Source organism: Melospiza melodia, chromosome 26, assembly GCF_035770615.1.
Source record: "Melospiza melodia melodia isolate bMelMel2 chromosome 26, bMelMel2.pri, whole genome shotgun sequence".
In the NCBI taxonomy this organism is placed as follows: Eukaryota; Metazoa; Chordata; class Aves; order Passeriformes; family Passerellidae; genus Melospiza; species Melospiza melodia.
The window spans coordinates 6,325,624-6,344,091 of NC_086219.1; the positions used below are offsets into that span (position 1 = coordinate 6,325,624).

The 18,468-nt window shown below is 55.4% G+C and overlaps 1 protein-coding gene across 2 annotated transcripts in view; it reads left to right on the forward strand.

Moving 5' to 3' along the window:
* ARHGEF10L (Rho guanine nucleotide exchange factor 10 like) overlaps nt 1–18,468 on the forward strand; it is a 62,148-nt gene that overhangs the window by 27,053 nt on the left and 16,627 nt on the right. For both annotated transcript variants that reach the window (XM_063177153.1, XM_063177154.1), the window contains 11 exons: nt 2,211–2,317; nt 4,544–4,621; nt 4,701–4,880; nt 7,654–7,770; nt 7,869–7,961; nt 9,088–9,261; nt 10,308–10,453; nt 12,518–12,708; nt 14,097–14,212; nt 15,886–16,013; nt 17,654–17,754. In XM_063177153.1, coding sequence (XP_063033223.1) covers nt 2,211–2,317; nt 4,544–4,621; nt 4,701–4,880; nt 7,654–7,770; nt 7,869–7,961; nt 9,088–9,261; nt 10,308–10,453; nt 12,518–12,708; nt 14,097–14,212; nt 15,886–16,013; nt 17,654–17,754 — 1,431 coding nt within the window. The remainder of the gene's footprint in view (nt 1–2,210; nt 2,318–4,543; nt 4,622–4,700; nt 4,881–7,653; nt 7,771–7,868; nt 7,962–9,087; nt 9,262–10,307; nt 10,454–12,517; nt 12,709–14,096; nt 14,213–15,885; nt 16,014–17,653; nt 17,755–18,468) is intronic.

Below are 18,468 nucleotides of genomic sequence, written 5' to 3' on the forward strand. Positions count from 1 at the left end.
TTCCTGGCATTTCTGCAGATTTCCATGGGATGAGCTCTGTGTGTTCCCGGCACTCCCATGGGATCAGCTGTGGTTCCTGGCATTCCCAGAGCATTCCCATGGGATCGGCTCTGTGTGTTCCCAGCATTCCCATGGGATTGGCTCTGTGTGTTCCTGGCATTTCTGCAGCTTTCCATGGAATTGTCTGCGTGTTCCCGGCTTTCCCAGAGCATTCCCATGGGATTGGCCGTGTGTGTTCCCGGCTTTCCCGTGGCATTGGCTGCGGTTCCCGGCATTTCTGCAGCTTTCCATGGGATCTGCTGTGTGTTCCTGGCATTCCCAGAGCATTCCCGTGGGATTGGCTTTGTGTGTTCCCAGCATTTCCATGGGATCTGCTGTGTGTATTCCCGGCACTCCCATGGGAACCATTGTGTGTTCTTGGGCATTCCCAGAGCATTCCCATGGGATCAGCTGTGTGTGTTCCCAGCATTTCTGCAGCTTTCCATGGGATCTGTGGTGTGTTCCTGGCTTTCCCATGGGATCAGCTGCGTGTTCCTGGCATTCCCAGAGCATTCCTGTGGGATTGGCTGTGTGTGTTCCCGGCATTTCTGCAGCTTTCCCTGGGATCTGCTGTGTGTTCCTGGCATTCCCATGGGATCGGCCACATGTTCCCTGCATTCCCAGAGCATTTCCATGGGATCAACTGTGTTTGTTCCCAGCATTCCCATGGGATCGGCTCTGTGTGTTCCCCGCATTCCCATGGGATCGGCCGCATGTTCCCTGCATTCCCAGAGCATTTCCATGGGATCAGCTGTGTGTATTCCCGGCTTTCCCATGGGATCAGCTGCGTGTTCCTGGCATTCCCAGAGCATTCCCATGGGATTGGCTGTGGTTCCCAGCATTCCCAGAGCATTCCCATGGGAAATGTGTGTGTCCCGGCATTCCCATGGTATTGGCTGTGTGTGTTCCCAGCTTTCCTGCAGCTTCCCATGGGATGGGATTCCCTCCGTTCCCGCCGTTCCCATGGGATCAGTCCCGCTATTCCCGCAGCTTCCCATGGGATCGTTCCCGCCGTTCCCATGGGATCGGTCCCTCCGTTCCCGCATGGCCAGCGCGGCTTCGGGGCGCGGCAATCCCGGGAGCGCATCCCCGGGGAGGAGGAGCCGAAATTAGGGAAGGAAAAAGGTCCCCGCAGCCCTTCCCTTCCCTCCCTCCCTTCCTCCCTTCCCTTCCTCCTCCTCTCCCCCCAGCCCTTCCCCTTCCCGGGATTTCTGGCCCGGGATGGGGCCGCGGCCATGTGGAGGCGACGGCCGCGCTCCCTTCCCGCGTTTTCCTCGGCTCATCCCGAGCTTTCCCTGGCTCGCTCACCCTCCTCCTCCTCGGCTGCTTCGGCCTCGGGTAAGGGCTGCCCACTCCGGCGCGTCCCGCTTTTCCTGCGCTCCCGGTTCCCGCTGCCTCGGAGCGAGGATGAGACGCTGTTCCCGCTGCTTCCAGGCGGATTTTTGGGATGGGGACCCTCCCTGTCCCCTCCCCTTGGCGCTGTCCTGGTCCCTACTCCGGCACTTCCCACTTTTTCTGGGCTCACGGCTCCTTTTCCCGGCTGCTTTTCCCGTTTCCCGGTATTTCAGAGCGAGGATGAGACGCTGTTCCCGTGCGGATTTTTGGGATGAGGACCCTCCCTGTCCTCTCCCCGTGGCACTGTCCTGGTCCCCACTCCGGCACTTCCCACTTTTCCTGGGCTCACGGCTCCTTTTCCCGGCTCCTTTTCCCGACTCCTTTCCCTGGCTCCTTTTCCTGTTTCCTGCTGTCTCGGAGCGAGGATGAGACGCTGTTCCCGCTGCTTCTGGGCAGATTTTTGGGATGGGGACCCTCCCTGTCCCCTCCCCTTGGCGCTGTCCTGGTCCATACTCTGGCACTTCCCACTTTTTCTGGGCTCCCGGCTCCTTTTCCTGACTCCATTTCCTGACTCCTTTTCCCGGCTTCTTTTCCCGTATCCCGATGTCTTGGAGCGAGGATGAGGCGCTGTTCCCGCTGTTCCCGGGCGGATTTTTGGAATGAGGACCCTCCCTGTCCCCTCTGGGTCCCATCCCCGCTCCTGCCCGGCTCATCCCGGTGTCCGGTGACCGCGCTGGGATACCGGGAATACCGGGAGAACGGGCTGTGCCTCCGGAAGGCTCAGTCTGGGTCAGTTTGGGTCAGTTTGGGGTTTTTTTGGTGTTCCCGTGCCGCAGGGGACTCGGAGGAGGAGGACACCGGCTTCCTGGAGGTCACCGTGTCCGACATGAGGCACCCCCCGCCCGAGCTGGGCCCCGCGCCCGAGGGGCTGAGCCCGCAGCAGGTCCGGGATCGACTGGGATCGATCGGGGCTTTCCCGGCATCGGGGCTTTTCTGGGACTGGGGCTTTTCTGGGATTTGGGATCGGGGCTTTCCCGGGATCGGGGCTTTTCTGGGACTGGAGCTTTTCTGGGATTTGGGATCGGGGCTTTCCCGGGATCGGGGCTTTTCTGGGACTGGAGCTTTTCTGGGATTTGGGATCGGGGCTTTCCTGGGATTGGGGCTTTCCTGGGGTTGGGACTGGGATTTTCCTGGGGTCTGGGATTGGGATTGGGGCTTTCCTGGGGTCAGGGCTTTCTTGGGAGTGGGGCTTTCTTGGGATTGGGGCTTTTCTGGCATCTCCTGGGATCAGGGCCTTCCTGGGATTGGGATCAGGGCTTTCCTGGGATCTGGGATCGGTGCTTTTCCAGGATCGGGGCTTTCCTGGATCTCCTGGGATCAGGGCTTTACTGGGATCTGGGATCGAGGCTTTCCTGGGATTGGGACTGGGGCTTTCCCGGGATCTGGGATCACAGCTTTCTTGGGATTGGGACTTTCTTGGGGTTGGGCTCAGGGCTTTCCTGGGATCGGGGCTTTCCTGGGATCTGGGATTGGGGATTTACTGGGATCTGGGCTTTCTTGGGATTGGGATCATGGCTTTCCTGAAATCAGGGCTTTCCTGGTATCTGTTTTGGGGATTTCCTGGGATTGGGATCACGGCTTTCCTGGGATCGGGGCTTTCCTGGGATCTCCTGGGATTGGGGCTTTCCTGGGATTGGGACAGGGGGGCTTTCCCGGGCTCTGGGGGGGTCCCAGCGTCCCCCGGGCCCCGTGATTGAGCAACAGGGAAATGCCGAGTCAGCAGGAACGGCGCTGCTGGGTCAGCGCTTCCGCAGGGCTGGGGCTGCTTCCCTTTTCCTGGGATTCGGGTTGGGGGATCACGGCTGAGCCCCACAGGCTGTGCCTGCATTTCCCTGATCCTGGGATTTGGGACTCTGGGATCAGGGCTCTTCCTGCCTTTCCTTGGTTCCAGGATTGGGGGTTTTGGGGTCAAGGCTGTTCCTCTATTTCCCATATTCCAGGATTGGGGATTTTGGGGTTATGGCTGTTCCTGCATTTCCCCAATCCTGGGATTGGGGATTTTGGGATCAGGGCTGTGCTTGTTTTTCCCTGATCCCAGAATTCAGGACTCTGGGATCAGGCCTGTGCCTGTCTTTCTTGATCCTGGGATTGGGGATTTTGTGATCAGGGCTGTGCCTGCATTTCCCTGGTCCTGGGATTGGGGATTTTGGGATCAGGGCTGTTCCTGCATTTCCCCTATTCCAGGGTTGGGGATTATGGCTGTTCCTGCCTTTCCCCAATCCTGGAATTGGGGATTTTGGTATCAGGGCTGTGCCTGTTTTCCCCAGTCCCATGATTGGGGATTTTGGGGTCAGCTCCTTTCCCTGGTCCCAGGATTGGGGGTTTTGGGATCAGGGCCTTTCCCTGATCCCATGGGTGTGGATTTTGGGATCAGGGCCTTTCCCTGTTCCTGGAATTGGGGATTTTGGGATCAGGGCCTTTCCCCAGTCCCATGATTGGGGATTTTGGGATCAGGGCCTTTCCCTGGTCCGGGGATTATGGATTTTGGGATCAGGGCTGGTTCTGCATTTCCCCTATTCCGGGATTGTGGATTTTGGGATCAGGGCCTTTCCCTGGTCCCGGGATTGGGGATTTTGGGATCTGGGATGTTCCTGCATTTCCCCAGTTCCATGATTGGGGATTTTGGGATCAGGGCCTTTCCCTGGTCCTGGGATTGGGAATTTTGGGATCAGGGCCTTTCCCCGGTCCTGGGATTGTGTATTTTGGGGTCAGGTCCTTTCCCTGGTCCCGGAATTGGGGATTTTGGGATCTGGGCTGTTCCTGCATTTCCCCAGTCCCATGATTGGGGATTTTGGGATCTGGGCTGTTCCTGCATTTCCCCAGTCCCAGGATTGGGGATTTTGGGATCTGGGCTATTCCTGCATTTCCCCTATTCCGGGACTGGGGATTTTGGGATCTGGGCTATTCCTGCATTTCCCCAGTCCCATGATTGGGGATTTTGGGATCTGGGCTGTTCCTGCATTTCCCCTATTCTGGGACTGGGGATTTTGGGATCTGGGCTGTTCCTGCATTTCCCCAGTCCCATGATTGTGGATTTTGGGATCGGGGCCTTTCCCCAGCCCCACGATTGTGGATTTTGGGATCAGGCTCCATTCCCGTGCCCCCGCAGGTGCTCCGGCGGCACATCCTGGGCTCCATCGTGCAGAGCGAGCGCAGCTACGTGGACTCCCTGAAGCGCATCCTGCAGGTGGGGCCGGGCCGGGGCAGGACGGGGATCCCCCCCCTCTGGCGCCGATCCCGCGATCCCAGCGCCGCCATTCCCGCAGGATTACCGGAACCCGCTGCTGGAGATGGAGCCCAAGGTGCTGAGCGCCCGCAAGTGCCAGCTGGTGTTCTTCCGGCTGAAGGAGATCCTGCAGTGCCACTCCATGTTCCAGATCGCCCTGGCCTCGCGCGTGGCCGAGTGGGACTCCAACGAGAAGATCGGCGACCTCTTCGTGGCCTCGGTGCGTGCGGGGGAAACGGGAACAACGGCCCCAAATCCTGCTTGGGATCGCAGGAAAAAAGAGGAATTGCCCCGAATCGTGCAAGGGTCCCAGCAAAAGCCAGGAATGGCCCCAAATCCTGTTGGGGTCCTAGCAAACACCAGGAATGGCCCTAAATCCTGCTGGAGTCACGGCAAAAACTGGGAATGGCCCCAAATCCTGCTGGGATCCCAGCAAAAACCAGGAATGGCCCCAAATCCTGCTGGGATCCCAGCAAAAACCAGGAATGGCCCCAAATCCTGCTGGGATCACAGCAAACACCAGGAATGGCCCCAAATCCTGTTGGGGACCTAAATTCTGCTGAGATCCCAGTAGAAACCAGGAATGGCCCCAAATCCTGTTGGGGTCCTAGCAAACGCCAGAAATGGCCCTAAATCCTGCTGGGATCACAGCAAACACCAGGAATGACCCTAAATCCTGCTGAGATCCCAGTAGAAACCAGGAATGGCCCCAAATCCTGTTGGGGTCCTAGCAAACGCCAGGAATGGCCCTAAATCCTGCTGAGATCCCAGTAGAAACCAGGAATGGCCCCAAATCCTGTTGGGGACCTAGCAAACACCAGGAATGGCCCTAAATCCTGCTGAGATCCCAGTAGAAACCAGGAATGGCCCCAAATCCTGTTGGGGACCTAGTAAACACTGGGAATGGCCCCAAATCCCATGGGGATCCCAGCAAAAACTGGGAACAGCTCCAGATCCCACTGGGGTCCCAGCAAAAGCCAGGAATGTCCCAGTCCCTGCTGGGGTCCTAGCAAACACCAGGAATTGCCCCAGATCCTGTTGAGGTCCCAGCAAAAACCAAGAATAGCCCCAAATGCCATGGGGATCCCAGAAAAAACTGGGAATGGCCCCAAATCCCACTGGGGTCCTAGCAAACGCCAGGAATGGCCCTAAATCCTGCTGGAGTCACGGCAAAAACCGGGAATGGCCCCAGATCCTGCTGGGATCCCAGTAAAAACCAGGAATGGCCCCAAATCCTGCTGGGATCACAGCAAACACCAGGAATGGCCCCAAATCCTGCTGGGATCACAGCAAACACCAGGAATGGCCCCAAATCCTGCTGAGATCCCAGTAGAAACCAGGAATGGCCCCAAATCCTGTTGGGGTCCTAGCAAACACCAGGAATGGCCCTAAATCCTGCTGGAGTCACGGCAAAAACTGGGAATGGCCCCAAATCCTGCTGGAATCCCAGCAAAAACCAGGAATGGCCCCAAATCCTGCTGGGATCCCAGCAAAAACCAGGAATGGCCCCAAATCCTGCTGGGATCACAGCAAACACCAGGAATGGCCCCAAATCCTGTTGGGGACCTAAATTCTGCTGAGATCCCAGTAGAAACCAGGAATGGCCCCAAATCCTGTTGGGGTCCTAGCAAACGCCAGGAATGGCCCTAAATCCTGCTGGGATCACAGCAAACACCAGGAATGACCCTAAATCCTGCTGAGATCCCAGTAGAAACCAGGAATGGCCCCAAATCCTGTTGGGGTCCTAGTAAACACTGGGAATGGCCCCAAATCCCATGGGGATCCCAGCAAAGACTGGGAACGGCTCCAGATCCCACTGGGGTCCCAGCAAAAGCCAGGAATGTCCCAGTCCCTGCTGGGGTCCTAGCAAACACCAGGAATTGCCCCAGATCCTGTTGAGGTCCCAGCAAAAACCAAGAATAGCCCCAAATCCCATGGGGATCCCAGCAAAAACTGGGAATGGCCCCAAATCCCACTGGGGTCCCAGCAAAAACCAGGAATGGTCTCAAATCCTGCTGGGATCCCAGCAAACACCAGGAATGGCCCCAAATCCTGTTGGCGCCCTAGCAAAAACCAAGAATGGCCCCAGTCTCTGCTGGGGTCCTGGCAAAGACTGGGAATGGCCCCAAATCCCTCTGGGGTCCTATCAAAAACTGGGAGTTGCCCCCAAAATCCCCCTGGCATCTCATCAGTCATGAATCACCCCCAAAATCCCCTGGGATCCCACCAGAGATGAGTAGAGTGATGGAGCCCAAATTGGGATGCCCCCAGCACCCCATTTTTTGGGAATCCCCACCTCATTCCCAGTGTCCTGTCCTCTCCCAGTTCTCCAAGTCCATGGTGCTGGACTCGAGACCTCAGTAGGAAGAAAAACCAGGAATCAGCTCCAAACATGCTTTGGGATCCCACCAGGGATGGGTGGAGGATTGGAGTGGTGGGACACCCCCAGAACCTTGCCCACTCCATTTTTTGGGAAGTCCCATGCCATTTTTGGGAAGCCCCACGCCATTCCCACTCTCCTGTCCTCTCCCAGTTCTCCAAGCCCATGGTGCTGGACTCGAGACCTCAGTAGGAAGAAAAACCAGGAATCAGCTCCAAACATGCTTTGGGATCCCACCAGGGATGAGTGGAGGATTGGAGTGGTGGGACACCCTCAGCACTTTGCCCACTCCATTTTTTGGGAAGCCCCATGCCATTTTTGGGAAGCCCCACGCCATTCCCGCTCTCCCGTCCTCTCCCAGCTCTCCAAGTCCATGGTGCTGGATGTGCAACCTCAGTAGGAAGAAAAACCAGGAGTCAGCCCCAAACGTCCCTTGGGATCCCACCAGGGATGGGTGGAGGATTGGAGTGGTGGGACACCCCCAGCACTTTGCCCACCCTGATTTTTGGGAATCCTACCCCATGTTTTGGGAATCCCACCCCGTTTTTTGGGAAGCCCCATGTGCCATTTTTGGGAAGCCCCACGCCATTCCCACTCTCCTGTCCTCTCCCAGTTCTCCAAGTCCATGGTGCTGGACGTCTACAGCGACTACGTCAACAACTTCACCACGGCCATGTCCCTGATCAAGAAGGCCTGTCTGACCAAACCTGCCTTCCTGGACTTCCTCAAGGTCAGCATGGCCCCTCCACAGCTCCGCTTTTCCCAAAAATCCCCTTTTTATGGCATTTTCCCAAAAATTCCCGTTTTTGTGGCATTTCCCCCTGGCAGAAGCGGCAGATGGCCAGCGCCGACCGCGTCACGCTCTACGGGCTGATGGTGAAGCCCATCCAGAGGTTCCCTCAGTTCATCCTCCTCCTGCAGGTGAGACGGGTGAGAGGTTCTGGAGGGCATCAGGAAGGTTCTGGAGAAGGTTTTGAGGAGCTTTTGGAGAAGGTTTTTTGAAGGTTCTGGTGAAGGTTTTGAGGAGGTTCTGGACAAAGACTGGGGAGGTTCTGGAGAAGGTTTTGAGGAGGTTCTGGAGAAGGTTTTGAGGAGGTTCTGGAGAAGTAGCTTTTTGGGTGCTGCAGGACAGGGCCATTTTTTTTTAATTTTTTGGATTTTTTTGATTTTTAAAAATTTTTGGATCTATCCCAAGATCATCTCCTAAGCTTTGAATTTGGAGGTGCCCAAAGTGCTCCCAATTCCCTCGGTTCATCCTTTTCCTGCAGGTGAGAGAAGGGAGGTTCTGGAGGACTTTGGGGAGGTTCTGGAGAAGGTTTTGGAGAGGTTTTGGGCAAGGTTGCAGAGATTCTAGAAAATGCTTTTTGGAGGTTCTGGAGAAGGTTTTTGGAGGTTCTGAACAAGGACTGGGGAGGTTCTGGAGAAGGGTTTTGGGAGGTTCTGGAGAAAGTTTTGGGAGCTTTTGGAGGAGGTTTTTGAGAGGTTTTAGGTAAAGATGTGAGATTCTGGAGAAGGTTTTGTGGAGGTTCTGGAGAAGGACTGGGGAAGTTCCAGAGAAGATTTTTTGGAGGTTCTAGGGAAAGTTTTGGAGAGGTTTTGAACAAGGTTGCAGAGATTCTAGAAAAGGTTTTGAGGAGGTTCTGGAGAAGGTTTTTGGAGGTTCTGAACAAGGACTGGGGAGGCTCTGGAGAAGGTTTGAAAATGTTCTGGAGAAGGTTTTTGGGAGGTTTTGGAGAGGTTTTGGGCAAGGTTGCAGAGATTCTGGAAAAAGTTATTTGGAGGTTCTGGAGAAGGTTTTGAGGAGGTTCTGGACAAGGACTGGGGAGGTTCTGGAGAAGGTTTTGGGGAGGTTCTGGAGAAGGTTTTTGGGAGCTTCTGGAGAAGCACCTTTTTGGGAGCTGCATGACAGAGACACACTTCGGAGTGGACACCCTGGTTGGATTTGTGGATCCACCCAAGGATCATCCTCCAAACCTCGGTGTGGGAGGCCCCGTCAGTTTTGCCGTGGCGGTTCCTCAGGGCCATTCCCGGTGTTTCTGTGTCCCAGGACATGCTGAAGAACACCCCGCGCGGCCACGCCGACCGCCTGTCCCTGCAGCTGGCGCTGACCGAGCTGGAGACTCTGGCCGAGAAGCTCAACGAGCAGAAGCGCTTGGCCGACCAGGTGGCCGAGATGCAGCAGCTCAGCAAGAGCATCAGCGACCGCAGCAGCTTCAACAAGGTGGGGGCTCCTCGTCACCTTCATCTTCGTCCTCATTCTCCTGCTCCTCTTCATCCTCAGCCTCGTCCTCCTCATCCTCCTTGTCCTTCTTGTCCTCATCATCCTCCTCATCCTTGTCCTCATTCTCCTTGTCCTCCTTGTCTTCACCTCATTTTCTTCATCCTCCTCATCTTCCTCCTCACCCACATCCTCGTCCTCCTTGTCCTCATTCTCCTTGTCCTCCTTGTCCTCTCCTCATCTTCCTCATCCTCCTTTTCTTCAGCCTCCTCATCCTCATCACCCTCATCCTCAGCCTTCTCACCCTCCTCATCCTCTTCATTCTCCTCATCCTCATCCTCCTCAGCCTCCTCATCTTCCACCTCCTCCTCATCCTCCTTGTCCTCCACCTCCACCTCCTCCTCCTCATTCTCCACCTTCTCCTCATCCTCCTCATCCTCGTCCTCCTCCTTGAGGGTGGAATTTGGGGATTCCTCCCCGAGGATCTGCTGGGTTTGGATTTGGAGCTCTGACTCCATGTGTGGCTTCTCCAGGTTCTGGAGAAGGTTTTTGGGAGGTTCTGATGGAGGTTTGGGAGCTTTTGAAAAAGGTTTGGGAGCTTTTGAAGGAGGTTTGGGAGGATCTGGAGAAGGTTTTTGGGAGGCTCTGGAGAAGGATTTTGGGAGGTTCTGGAGGAGGTTTGGGAGCTTATGGAGGAGATTTTTGGGAGGATCTGGAGATGTTCTTTGGGAGATTCTGGAGGAGATGGGGAGCTTTTGGAGCAGGTTTTGGGAGGTTCTGGAGGAGGTAGGGGACCTTCTGGAGAAGTTCTGGGGAGTGGTGGGGAAGGTTTAGAGAAGTTCTTGAGAAGGTTTTTCAGAGGTTCTGGAAGTGTTTTTTGGGAGGTTGTGGAGAAGGTTTTGGGACGTTCTGCAGGACGTTTTGGACCTCTTGGAGAAGCTTTATTTTTTAACAATGCTGGGAATTGGTGGTTCTGACTCTGTGGTGGGATTGACCACTCCGGGGTGGAATCTCCATCCTGGAGTGACCACGTGGGGGTTGTCCTGCAGCTGCTGAGCTCGGGGCAGCGGCAGCTGCTGCTGTGCGAGACGCTGACCGAGACGGTGTACGGGGACCGCGGGCAGCTGCTCAAGTCCAAGGAGAGGAAGGTGTTCCTGCTCAGCGACCTCCTGGTCTGCGCCAACGTCAACTTCAAGTACGTGCGGGGCACCTCCTGACCCCAGAACCCTCGGGAGATCTCAGCACATCCCCATCCTCTTCCTCCTCCTTGTCATCCTCACCTTCCTCCTCGTCCTCCTTCTCCTCGTCCTCCTTCTCCTTGTCCTCCTTCTCCTCGTCCTCCTTGTCCTCCTTCTCCTTCTCCTTCTCCTTCTCCTTCTCCTTCTCCTTCTCCTTCTCCTTCTCCTTCTCCTTCTCCTTCTCCTTCTCCTTCTCCTTCTCCTTCTCCTTCTCCTTCTCCTTCTCCTTCTCCTTCTCCTTCTCCTTCTCCTTCTCCTTCTCCTTCTCCTTCTCCTTCTCCTTCTCCTTCTCCTTCTCCTTCTCCTTCTCCTCCTTCTCCTTCTCCTTCTCCTTCTCCTTCTCCTCCTCCTCCTCCTCCTCCTCCTCCTCCTCCTCCTCCTCATTCCCATCCTCCTCATCCTCATTTTTGGGGGAAATCCCATTGAGTTTGGGGTGTTTGGAGGGGGTTTCCATCAGGTTTGAGGTTTTTGGGGGGAATTCCATCAAATTTAGGGGGTTTAGGGAAATCCCATTGATTTTGGGGTTTTTAAGGGGGGACCCTACCCAGTTTGGGGTTTTTGGGGGAAATCCCATCAAGTGTAGGGTTTTTGGTGAGAATTCCTATTGAGTTTGAGTTTTTTTGGGAGAATTCTCATTTAATTTGGTTCTTTTGGGAGAATTCCCATTGAGTTTGGGGATTTTGGGGGAAATCCCATTGAGTTTGGGGTTTTTGGGGGAAATCCCATTCAGTTTGGGGTTTTTGGAGAGAGTCCCATTGAGTTTGGGGTTTTTGGAGAGAATCCCATTGAGTTTGGGGTTTTTGGAGAGAATCCCATTCAGTTTGGGGTTTTTGTGGGGAATCCCATTGAGTTTGGGGTTTTTATGGGGAATCCCATTGAGTTTGTAGTTTTTGGAGGGAATCCCATTGAGTTTGGGTTTTTTTGGGAAATCCCGTCAAGTTTGAGGTTTACCTGCCCACCTTTGACCCATCTCCCTCCCTGCTGCTCCGGGGTCTTAGAGCTGCTGTGGGATTTGGGAATGGGGTGGAATTGGCAGGATTTGATGCCGCCAAGCGGGAAAACCTCATAAAATTCCCAAAATCCCATTGAATCCCTCCTTTTCCCCCTCTCCAGGCCAGTGCCTGCAGGGTAGGTGCCAGGTGTGCTGTGCTGTGTCGTGTGCCCCAAGTTTGGGGGTTCCTGCACGGTGTGGGGTGCTTGGCCTGTGGGATGCCTTTTCTGGGGGAAATCCATGAATTTTGGGAAAATCCAGGTTTTTTTTTTTGACTTGGAATTCTTGCCTCGGTAGAGGCCAGCTGGAAATCAGAGGTCCTGGAAAACCACATTCTGGGGTTCCTGCATGGCGTGGGGTGCTTGGCTTGCAGGACACGTATTTTTGGGGGGAGAAAAACCAGATGGTTTTTTTTTGGGAAAATCTATGAATTTTGGGAAAATCTGGGATCTTCTTGACCTGGAATTCTTGCCTTGGCAGAGGTCAGCTGGAAATCAGAGGTTCTGGAAAATCACATTCTGGGGTTCCTGCATGGTGTGAGGTGCTTGGCTTGCAGGACACGTATTTGTGGGGGGAAAAACCAGGTTTATTTGGGAAAATCCATGAATTTTGGGAAAATCTGGGGAGTTTTTTTTTTAACTTGGAATTCTTGCCTCGGTAGAGGCCAGCTGGAAATCAGAGGTCCTGGAAAACCACATTCTGGGGTTCCTGCATGGCGTGGGGTGCTTGGCTTGCAGGACACGTATTTTTGGGGGGAGAAAAACCAGATGGTTTTTTTTTGGGAAAATCTATGAATTTTGGGAAAATCTGGGATCTTCTTGACCTGGAATTCTTGCCTTGGTAGAGGCCAGTTGGAAATCAGCGTCCAGTTGGAAATCAGAGGTTCTGGAAAACCACATTCTGGGGTTCCTGCATGGTGTGGGGTGCTTGGCTTGCAGGACACGTATTTTTTGGGGGGTTTCTTGGGGAAATCTACGGATTTTGGGAAAATCCATGGGGTTTTCTTGACCTGGAATTCTTGCCTTGGCAGAGGCCAGCTGGAAATCAGCAGCCTGGTGCCGCTGGGCCCCAAGTACGTGCTGAAGTGGAGCACGGCCCTCCCGCAGGTGCAGGTGGTGGAGGTGGGCCAGGAGAGCGGCGCCGGGGACAAGGACAGCGCCGCCGCGGCCGTGGCCAACGCCGGCCAACGCCGGCACGCGCCCGCCGGCCAGGCCGCCCACAGTGAGAGCCTGGGGGGGATTTGGGGGTGTGATGGGGGGGATTTCACCCCTCTGAGGGGTGGTGGAGTCACCAATGGAGTGTTCAGGGTCTTGTTCCTGGTGGGAGAACATCCCTGGGCTGGGATTTGGGGGGTTTTAGGGGTTTTGGGTGTGTTTTAGGGGGTTTTAGGGCATTTCACGGTTCTGAGGGGTGATGGAGTCACCAACGGAGTGCTTGGGGCCTTGTTCATAATGGGAGAACCTCCCTCAGTGGGGATTTGGGGGGGTTTTAGGGGATTGGATGAATTCTAGGGGATTTGGGGACATTTTAGGGGATTTTACTGCTCTGAGGGCTGGTGGAGTCATGGATGCAGCACTGAGGGCCTCGTTCCTGGTGGGAGAACCTCCCTGGGCTGGGATTGGGTGGGTTTGAGGGAATTTGGGGGGGTTTAGGGGATTTGGGGGCATTTTAGGGGATTTCACCACTCTGGGAGGTGGTGCAGTTGGAGATGTGGAGCTCCAGATGAATTCCTGGCAGGAGAGCCTCCCTGGGCTGGGATTTGGGGTGTTTTAGGGAAATTGGGGGTGTTCTGGGGAATTTGATGGGTTCTAGGGGATTTCTAGGGGCGTTTTAGGGGATTTGGGGGTTTTTAGGGGATTTCACCTCTCTGAGGGGTGATGGAGTCACGGATGCAACTCTTGTTCCTGGTGGGAGAACCTCCCTGGGCAGGGATTTGATGGGTTTTAGGGGATTGGATGGGGTCTAGGGGATTTGGGGGTGTTGTAGGAGATTTGGGGGTGTTCTAGGGGATTTGGGGACGTTTTAGGGGATTTGGGTGGTTTTAGAGGATTTGACCCCTCTGAGGGATGATGGAGTCACCAATGCAGCACTCGGGGCCTCATTTCTGGTGGAAGAACCTTCCTGGGCTGGGATTTGGGGGGTTTTAGGGGATTTCGCCATTCTGGGAGGTGGTCTGGGCCTCATTCCTGGTGGGATCACCTTGGTGGGATATGATTTGGGGGGTTTTAGGGGATTTGGGGGGTTTAGGGGATTTCACTGCTCTGGGAGGTGGTGGAGTGACAGATGTGGAGCTCCAGCCTCATTCCTGGCAGGAGAACATCCCTGGGCTGGGATTTGGGGGATTTTAGGCAGATTTCATCACTCTGGGAGATGATGCAATCATGGATTTGGTGCTCCAGCCACATTGGTGGCAGGAGAACCTCTCTGGGCTGGGATTTGGGGGATTTCACGACTGTGGGTGGTGAAATGTTTGAGGAGCAGCATCTGTGGTGCTCGGGGCCGTCCCTGGTGGTGCTGGGTCACGGGCTGGGCTCCAGCTTGGATCTTCTCCAGCCTGGTGGATCCCGTGGCGCTCCACGTGCCACAAATCCTGGTTTTTCTCCCCAAAGACAAGGTCTACCTGGGCCCGCCGCGGCTCTTCCAGGAGCTGCAGGACCTGCAGAAGGACCTGGCGGTGGTGGAGCAGATCACGCTGCTCGTCAGCACGCTGCACGGCACATACCAGGTACGGCCGCATTCCCGGGATCTGCTGCATTCCTGGGAAATGCCACGTTCACAGGAGCTGCTGCTTTCCTGGGAACCTCTGCATTCCTGGGAACCGCTGCATTCCCAGGAACCGCCACATTCCCAGGAACTGCCGCATTCCTGGGAACCACTACATTCCCGGGAATCACTGCATTCCTGGGTACTGCCCGTGCTCCCAGGAACTGCCCACATGCCCAGGAACCGCCGCCTTCCCGGGAACCGCTGCGTTCCTGGGAACTGTCGCATTCCCAGGAACCTCCGCATTCCCGGGAACCGCCTGCATTCCTAGGAACCGTCACATTCCTGGGAACTGCCCACATTCCTGGGAGCCGCCTCGTTCTGGGATCTGCCACATTCCCAGGAAACTGCTGCTTTCCCAGGAACCGCCACATTCCTGGGAACTGCCCGCATTCCTGGGAATCGCCACATCCGCAGGAATCACTGCATTCCCAGGAACCGCCATGGTCCCGGGAACTGCAATATTCCCGGGAGCCACCCGCCTTCCTGGGAACTGCTCACATTCCTGGGAGCCACTGCATTCCTGGGAACTGCCGCATTCCTGGAAACCGCCCACATTCCCGGGAACTGCCACATTCCTGGGAACTGCTACGCTCCCAGGAACCGCCGCCTTCCCAGGAACTGCCACAATCCCAGGAGCCGCCACATTCCCAGGAACTGCCCGCATTCCTGGGAACTGCCGCATTCCTGGGAACCGCCTGCATTCCTGGATACTGCCCACATTCCTGGGAACTGTTGCATTCCCAGGAACTTCTGCGGTCCTAGGAGCCGCTGCCTTCCCAGGAACTGCCGCATTCCTGGGAACTGCCCACATTCCTGAGAACTGCCACATTCCCAGGAACCACTGCATTCCCGGGAACAGCTGCATTCCCAGAAACTTCCACGGTCCTGGGAACCGCCGCATTCCCAGGAACCGCCACCTTCCCGGGAACCGCTGCATTCCTGGGAACTGTCGCATTCCCGGGAACCTCCGCATTCCCGGGAACCACCTGCATTCCCAGGAACCGCCACGTTCCTGGGAACTGCCCACATTCCCAGGAACCGCCACCTTCCCGGGAACTGCTGCGTTCCTGGGAACTGTCACATTCCTGGGTGCTGCCCACATTCCCGGGAGCTGCCGCATTCCCGGGAACCGCCACATTCCCAGGAACTGCTGCATTCCTGGGGACCGCCGCATTCCTGGGAGCCGCCACATTCCCAGGAACCGCTGCATTCCCAGGAACCACCACATTCCTGGGAACTGCTGCATTCCCAGGACCCATGGCATTCCCAGGAACTGCCACCTTCCCAGGAACCGCTGCATTCCCAAGAACTGCCCGCATTCCCGGGAACCACCGCATTCCCGGGAACCACCGCATTCCCGGGAACCGCCACCTTCCCAAGAACCGCTGTGCTCCCGGGAACCGCCACATTCCTGGGAAGCGCTGCATTCCCAAGAACTGCCACATTCCCGGGAACCACCGCATTCCCGGGAGCCGCCACATTCCCAGGAACCGCCACATTCCCAAGAACCGCTGTGCTCCCGGGAACCGCCACATTCCCGGGAAGCGCTGCATTCCTGCGAACAGCCTCAGCCCCTCCGGGCGGGATCCGGGCTGTTCCCGGCTCTGAGGGAGCGTTCCCGGTGTTCTCCAGAACCTGAACATGACGGTGGCGCAGGATTGGTGCCTGGCCCTGCAGAGGATGATGAAGGTCAAGGAGGAAGAAATCCACTCGGCCAACAAGTGCCGGCTGCGGCTGCTGCTGCCCGGGAAACCCGACAAGTGAGGCGGGAATCGGGGATGGAGGAGGAGGAGGAGGGTGGGGATGGGGAGGGTGAGGAAGAGGAGGAGCGTGAGGAAGAAGATGAGAAGGAGGAGGAGAGCGGGAGGATGAGGAGGATGATGATGAGGAAAAAGAGGATGAGGAAGATGAGGATAAGGAAGAGGAGAAAGGAGGATGAGGAGGAGGAAAAAGAGCAGGATGAAGATGAGGAGGATGATGGAGATGAGGATGAAGATGAGGAGGAGGATGATGGGGATGAGGATGAAGATGAGGAGGAGGAGGAGGATGATGGGGATGAGGATGATGAAGATGAGGAGGAGGAGGATGATGGGGATGAGGATGATGAAGATGAGGAGGAGGATGTTGGGGGTGAGGATGAAATTATGAGGATAATGATGATGAGGAGGAGGATGAAGATGGGGAGGAGGAGGATAAGGAAGAGGAGGAGGAAGCGGAGAAAGGAGGAGGTGGAGGAGGAAAAAGAGCAGGATGAAGATGATGAGGAGAATGATGGGGATGAGGATGAAGATGATGAGGATAATGACGGTGAGGAGGAGGAGGATGAAGATTAGGAGGAGGAGGATGATGGGGATGAAGATGATGAGGATAATGACAGTGAGGAGGAGGAGGATGAAGATTAGGAGGAGGGGGATGATGGGGATGAAGATGATGATGAGGAACACGAGGATAAGGAAGAGGATAAAGGAGGAGGATGAGGAGGAGGAAGAAGCAGGATGAAGATGATGAGGATGAGGAGAATGAAGAAGAAGAGGAGGATGACGAGGAGGAGAATGATAGGGATGAGGATGAAGATGATGAGGATAATGACAGTGAGGAAGAGGATGACAGTGAGGAGGATAATGGGGATGAGGATGATGATGAGGAAGATGAGGATAAGGAAGAGGAGAAAGGAGGAGGATGAGGAGGAGGAAGAAGAGCAGGGTGAAGATGATGAGGAGAATGAAGAAGAGGAGGAGGAGGATGAGGAGGAGAATGATGGGGATGAAGATAAAGATGATGAGAAGGAGGAGGAAGATGGGGATGAGGATGAAGATGAGGAGGTTGATGGGGATAAGAATAATGATAGTGAGGAGAGAGGAGGATGAAGATGAGGAGGAAGATGGGGATGAGGATGAAGATGAGGGTGAAGGTGAGGAGGAGGATGACAGGAATGAGGATGAAGATGAGGAGGATGATGGGGATGAGGATGAAGATGATGGGGATGAGGATGAAGATGAAGATGAGGAGGATGATGGAGATGAGGATAACAATGGTGAGGATGATGGGGATGAGGATAAAGTTGATGAGGATGATGGGGGATGAGGGTAACGATGATGAAGATGATGGGGATGAAGATGAAGATGAGGAGGATGATGAGGATGAGGATAACAATGGTGAGGATGATGGGGATGAGGATAAAGTTGATGAGGATGATGGGGGATGAGGGTAACGATGACGAAGATGATGGGGATGAAGATGAAGATGAGGAGGATGATGAGGATGAGGATAACAATGATGGGGAGGATGGGGGTGAGGATGAATTTGATGAGGATGATGGGGATCAGGATAACGATGATGATGATGAGGATGATGGGGGGGTGAGGAAGAGGATGAGGCTGAAGGCCGCCGTGTCCCGCAGGTCGGGGCGCCCCATCAGCGTCATGGTGGTGTTCATCACCCCCAGCCCCCTGAGCAAGATCTCCTGGGTGAACCGGCTGCACCTGGCCAAGATCGGCCTGCGTGAGTCCTGCCCTGCCCGGGGATCTGGGAGGGGAAAGGGGAAAACGGGAACCAGGGCATGGAGCGGGGTGGGAAGGGCTGGAGAAGGGCTGGGGGCTTTGGGGGAACCTTGTGGAGAAGGCTTGGGAATTTTCTGGGAATGCTGGGGAGGATCCGGAGAATGTTTGGAAGGTTCTGCAGAAGGTTTGGGGAATGTTAGGGAGGTTCTGGAGAAGGTTTGGGGGCTTTGGGGAAGCCTGTGGAGAAGGTTTGGGAATTTTCTGAGGAGGTTGGGGAGGTTCTGGTGAAGGTTTGGGGAGGTTTTTGGAGAAGGTTTGGAAAAGTTTGGGGAATGTTGGGGAAGTTCTGGAGAAGGTCTAGGGGCTTTGGGGAAGCTTGTGGAGAAGGTTTGGGAATTTTCTGAGAAGGTTTGGGGAGGTTCTGGAGAAGGTTTGGGGGCTTTGGGGGAACCTTGTGGAGAAGGCTTGGGAATTTTCTGGGAAGGTTGGGGAAGGTTCTGGAGGTTTGGGGAGCTTCTGCAGAAGATTTGGGGAATGTTGGGGAGGTTATGGAGGTTTGGGGATGTTCTGGAGAAGGTTTGGGGGCTTTGGGGGAACCTTGTGGAGAAGGCTTGGGAATTTTCTGGGAAGGTTGGGGAAGGTTCTGGAGGTTTGGGGAGCTTCTGCAGAAAGTTTGGGGAAGTTATGGAGGTTTGGGGATGTTCTGGAGAAGGTT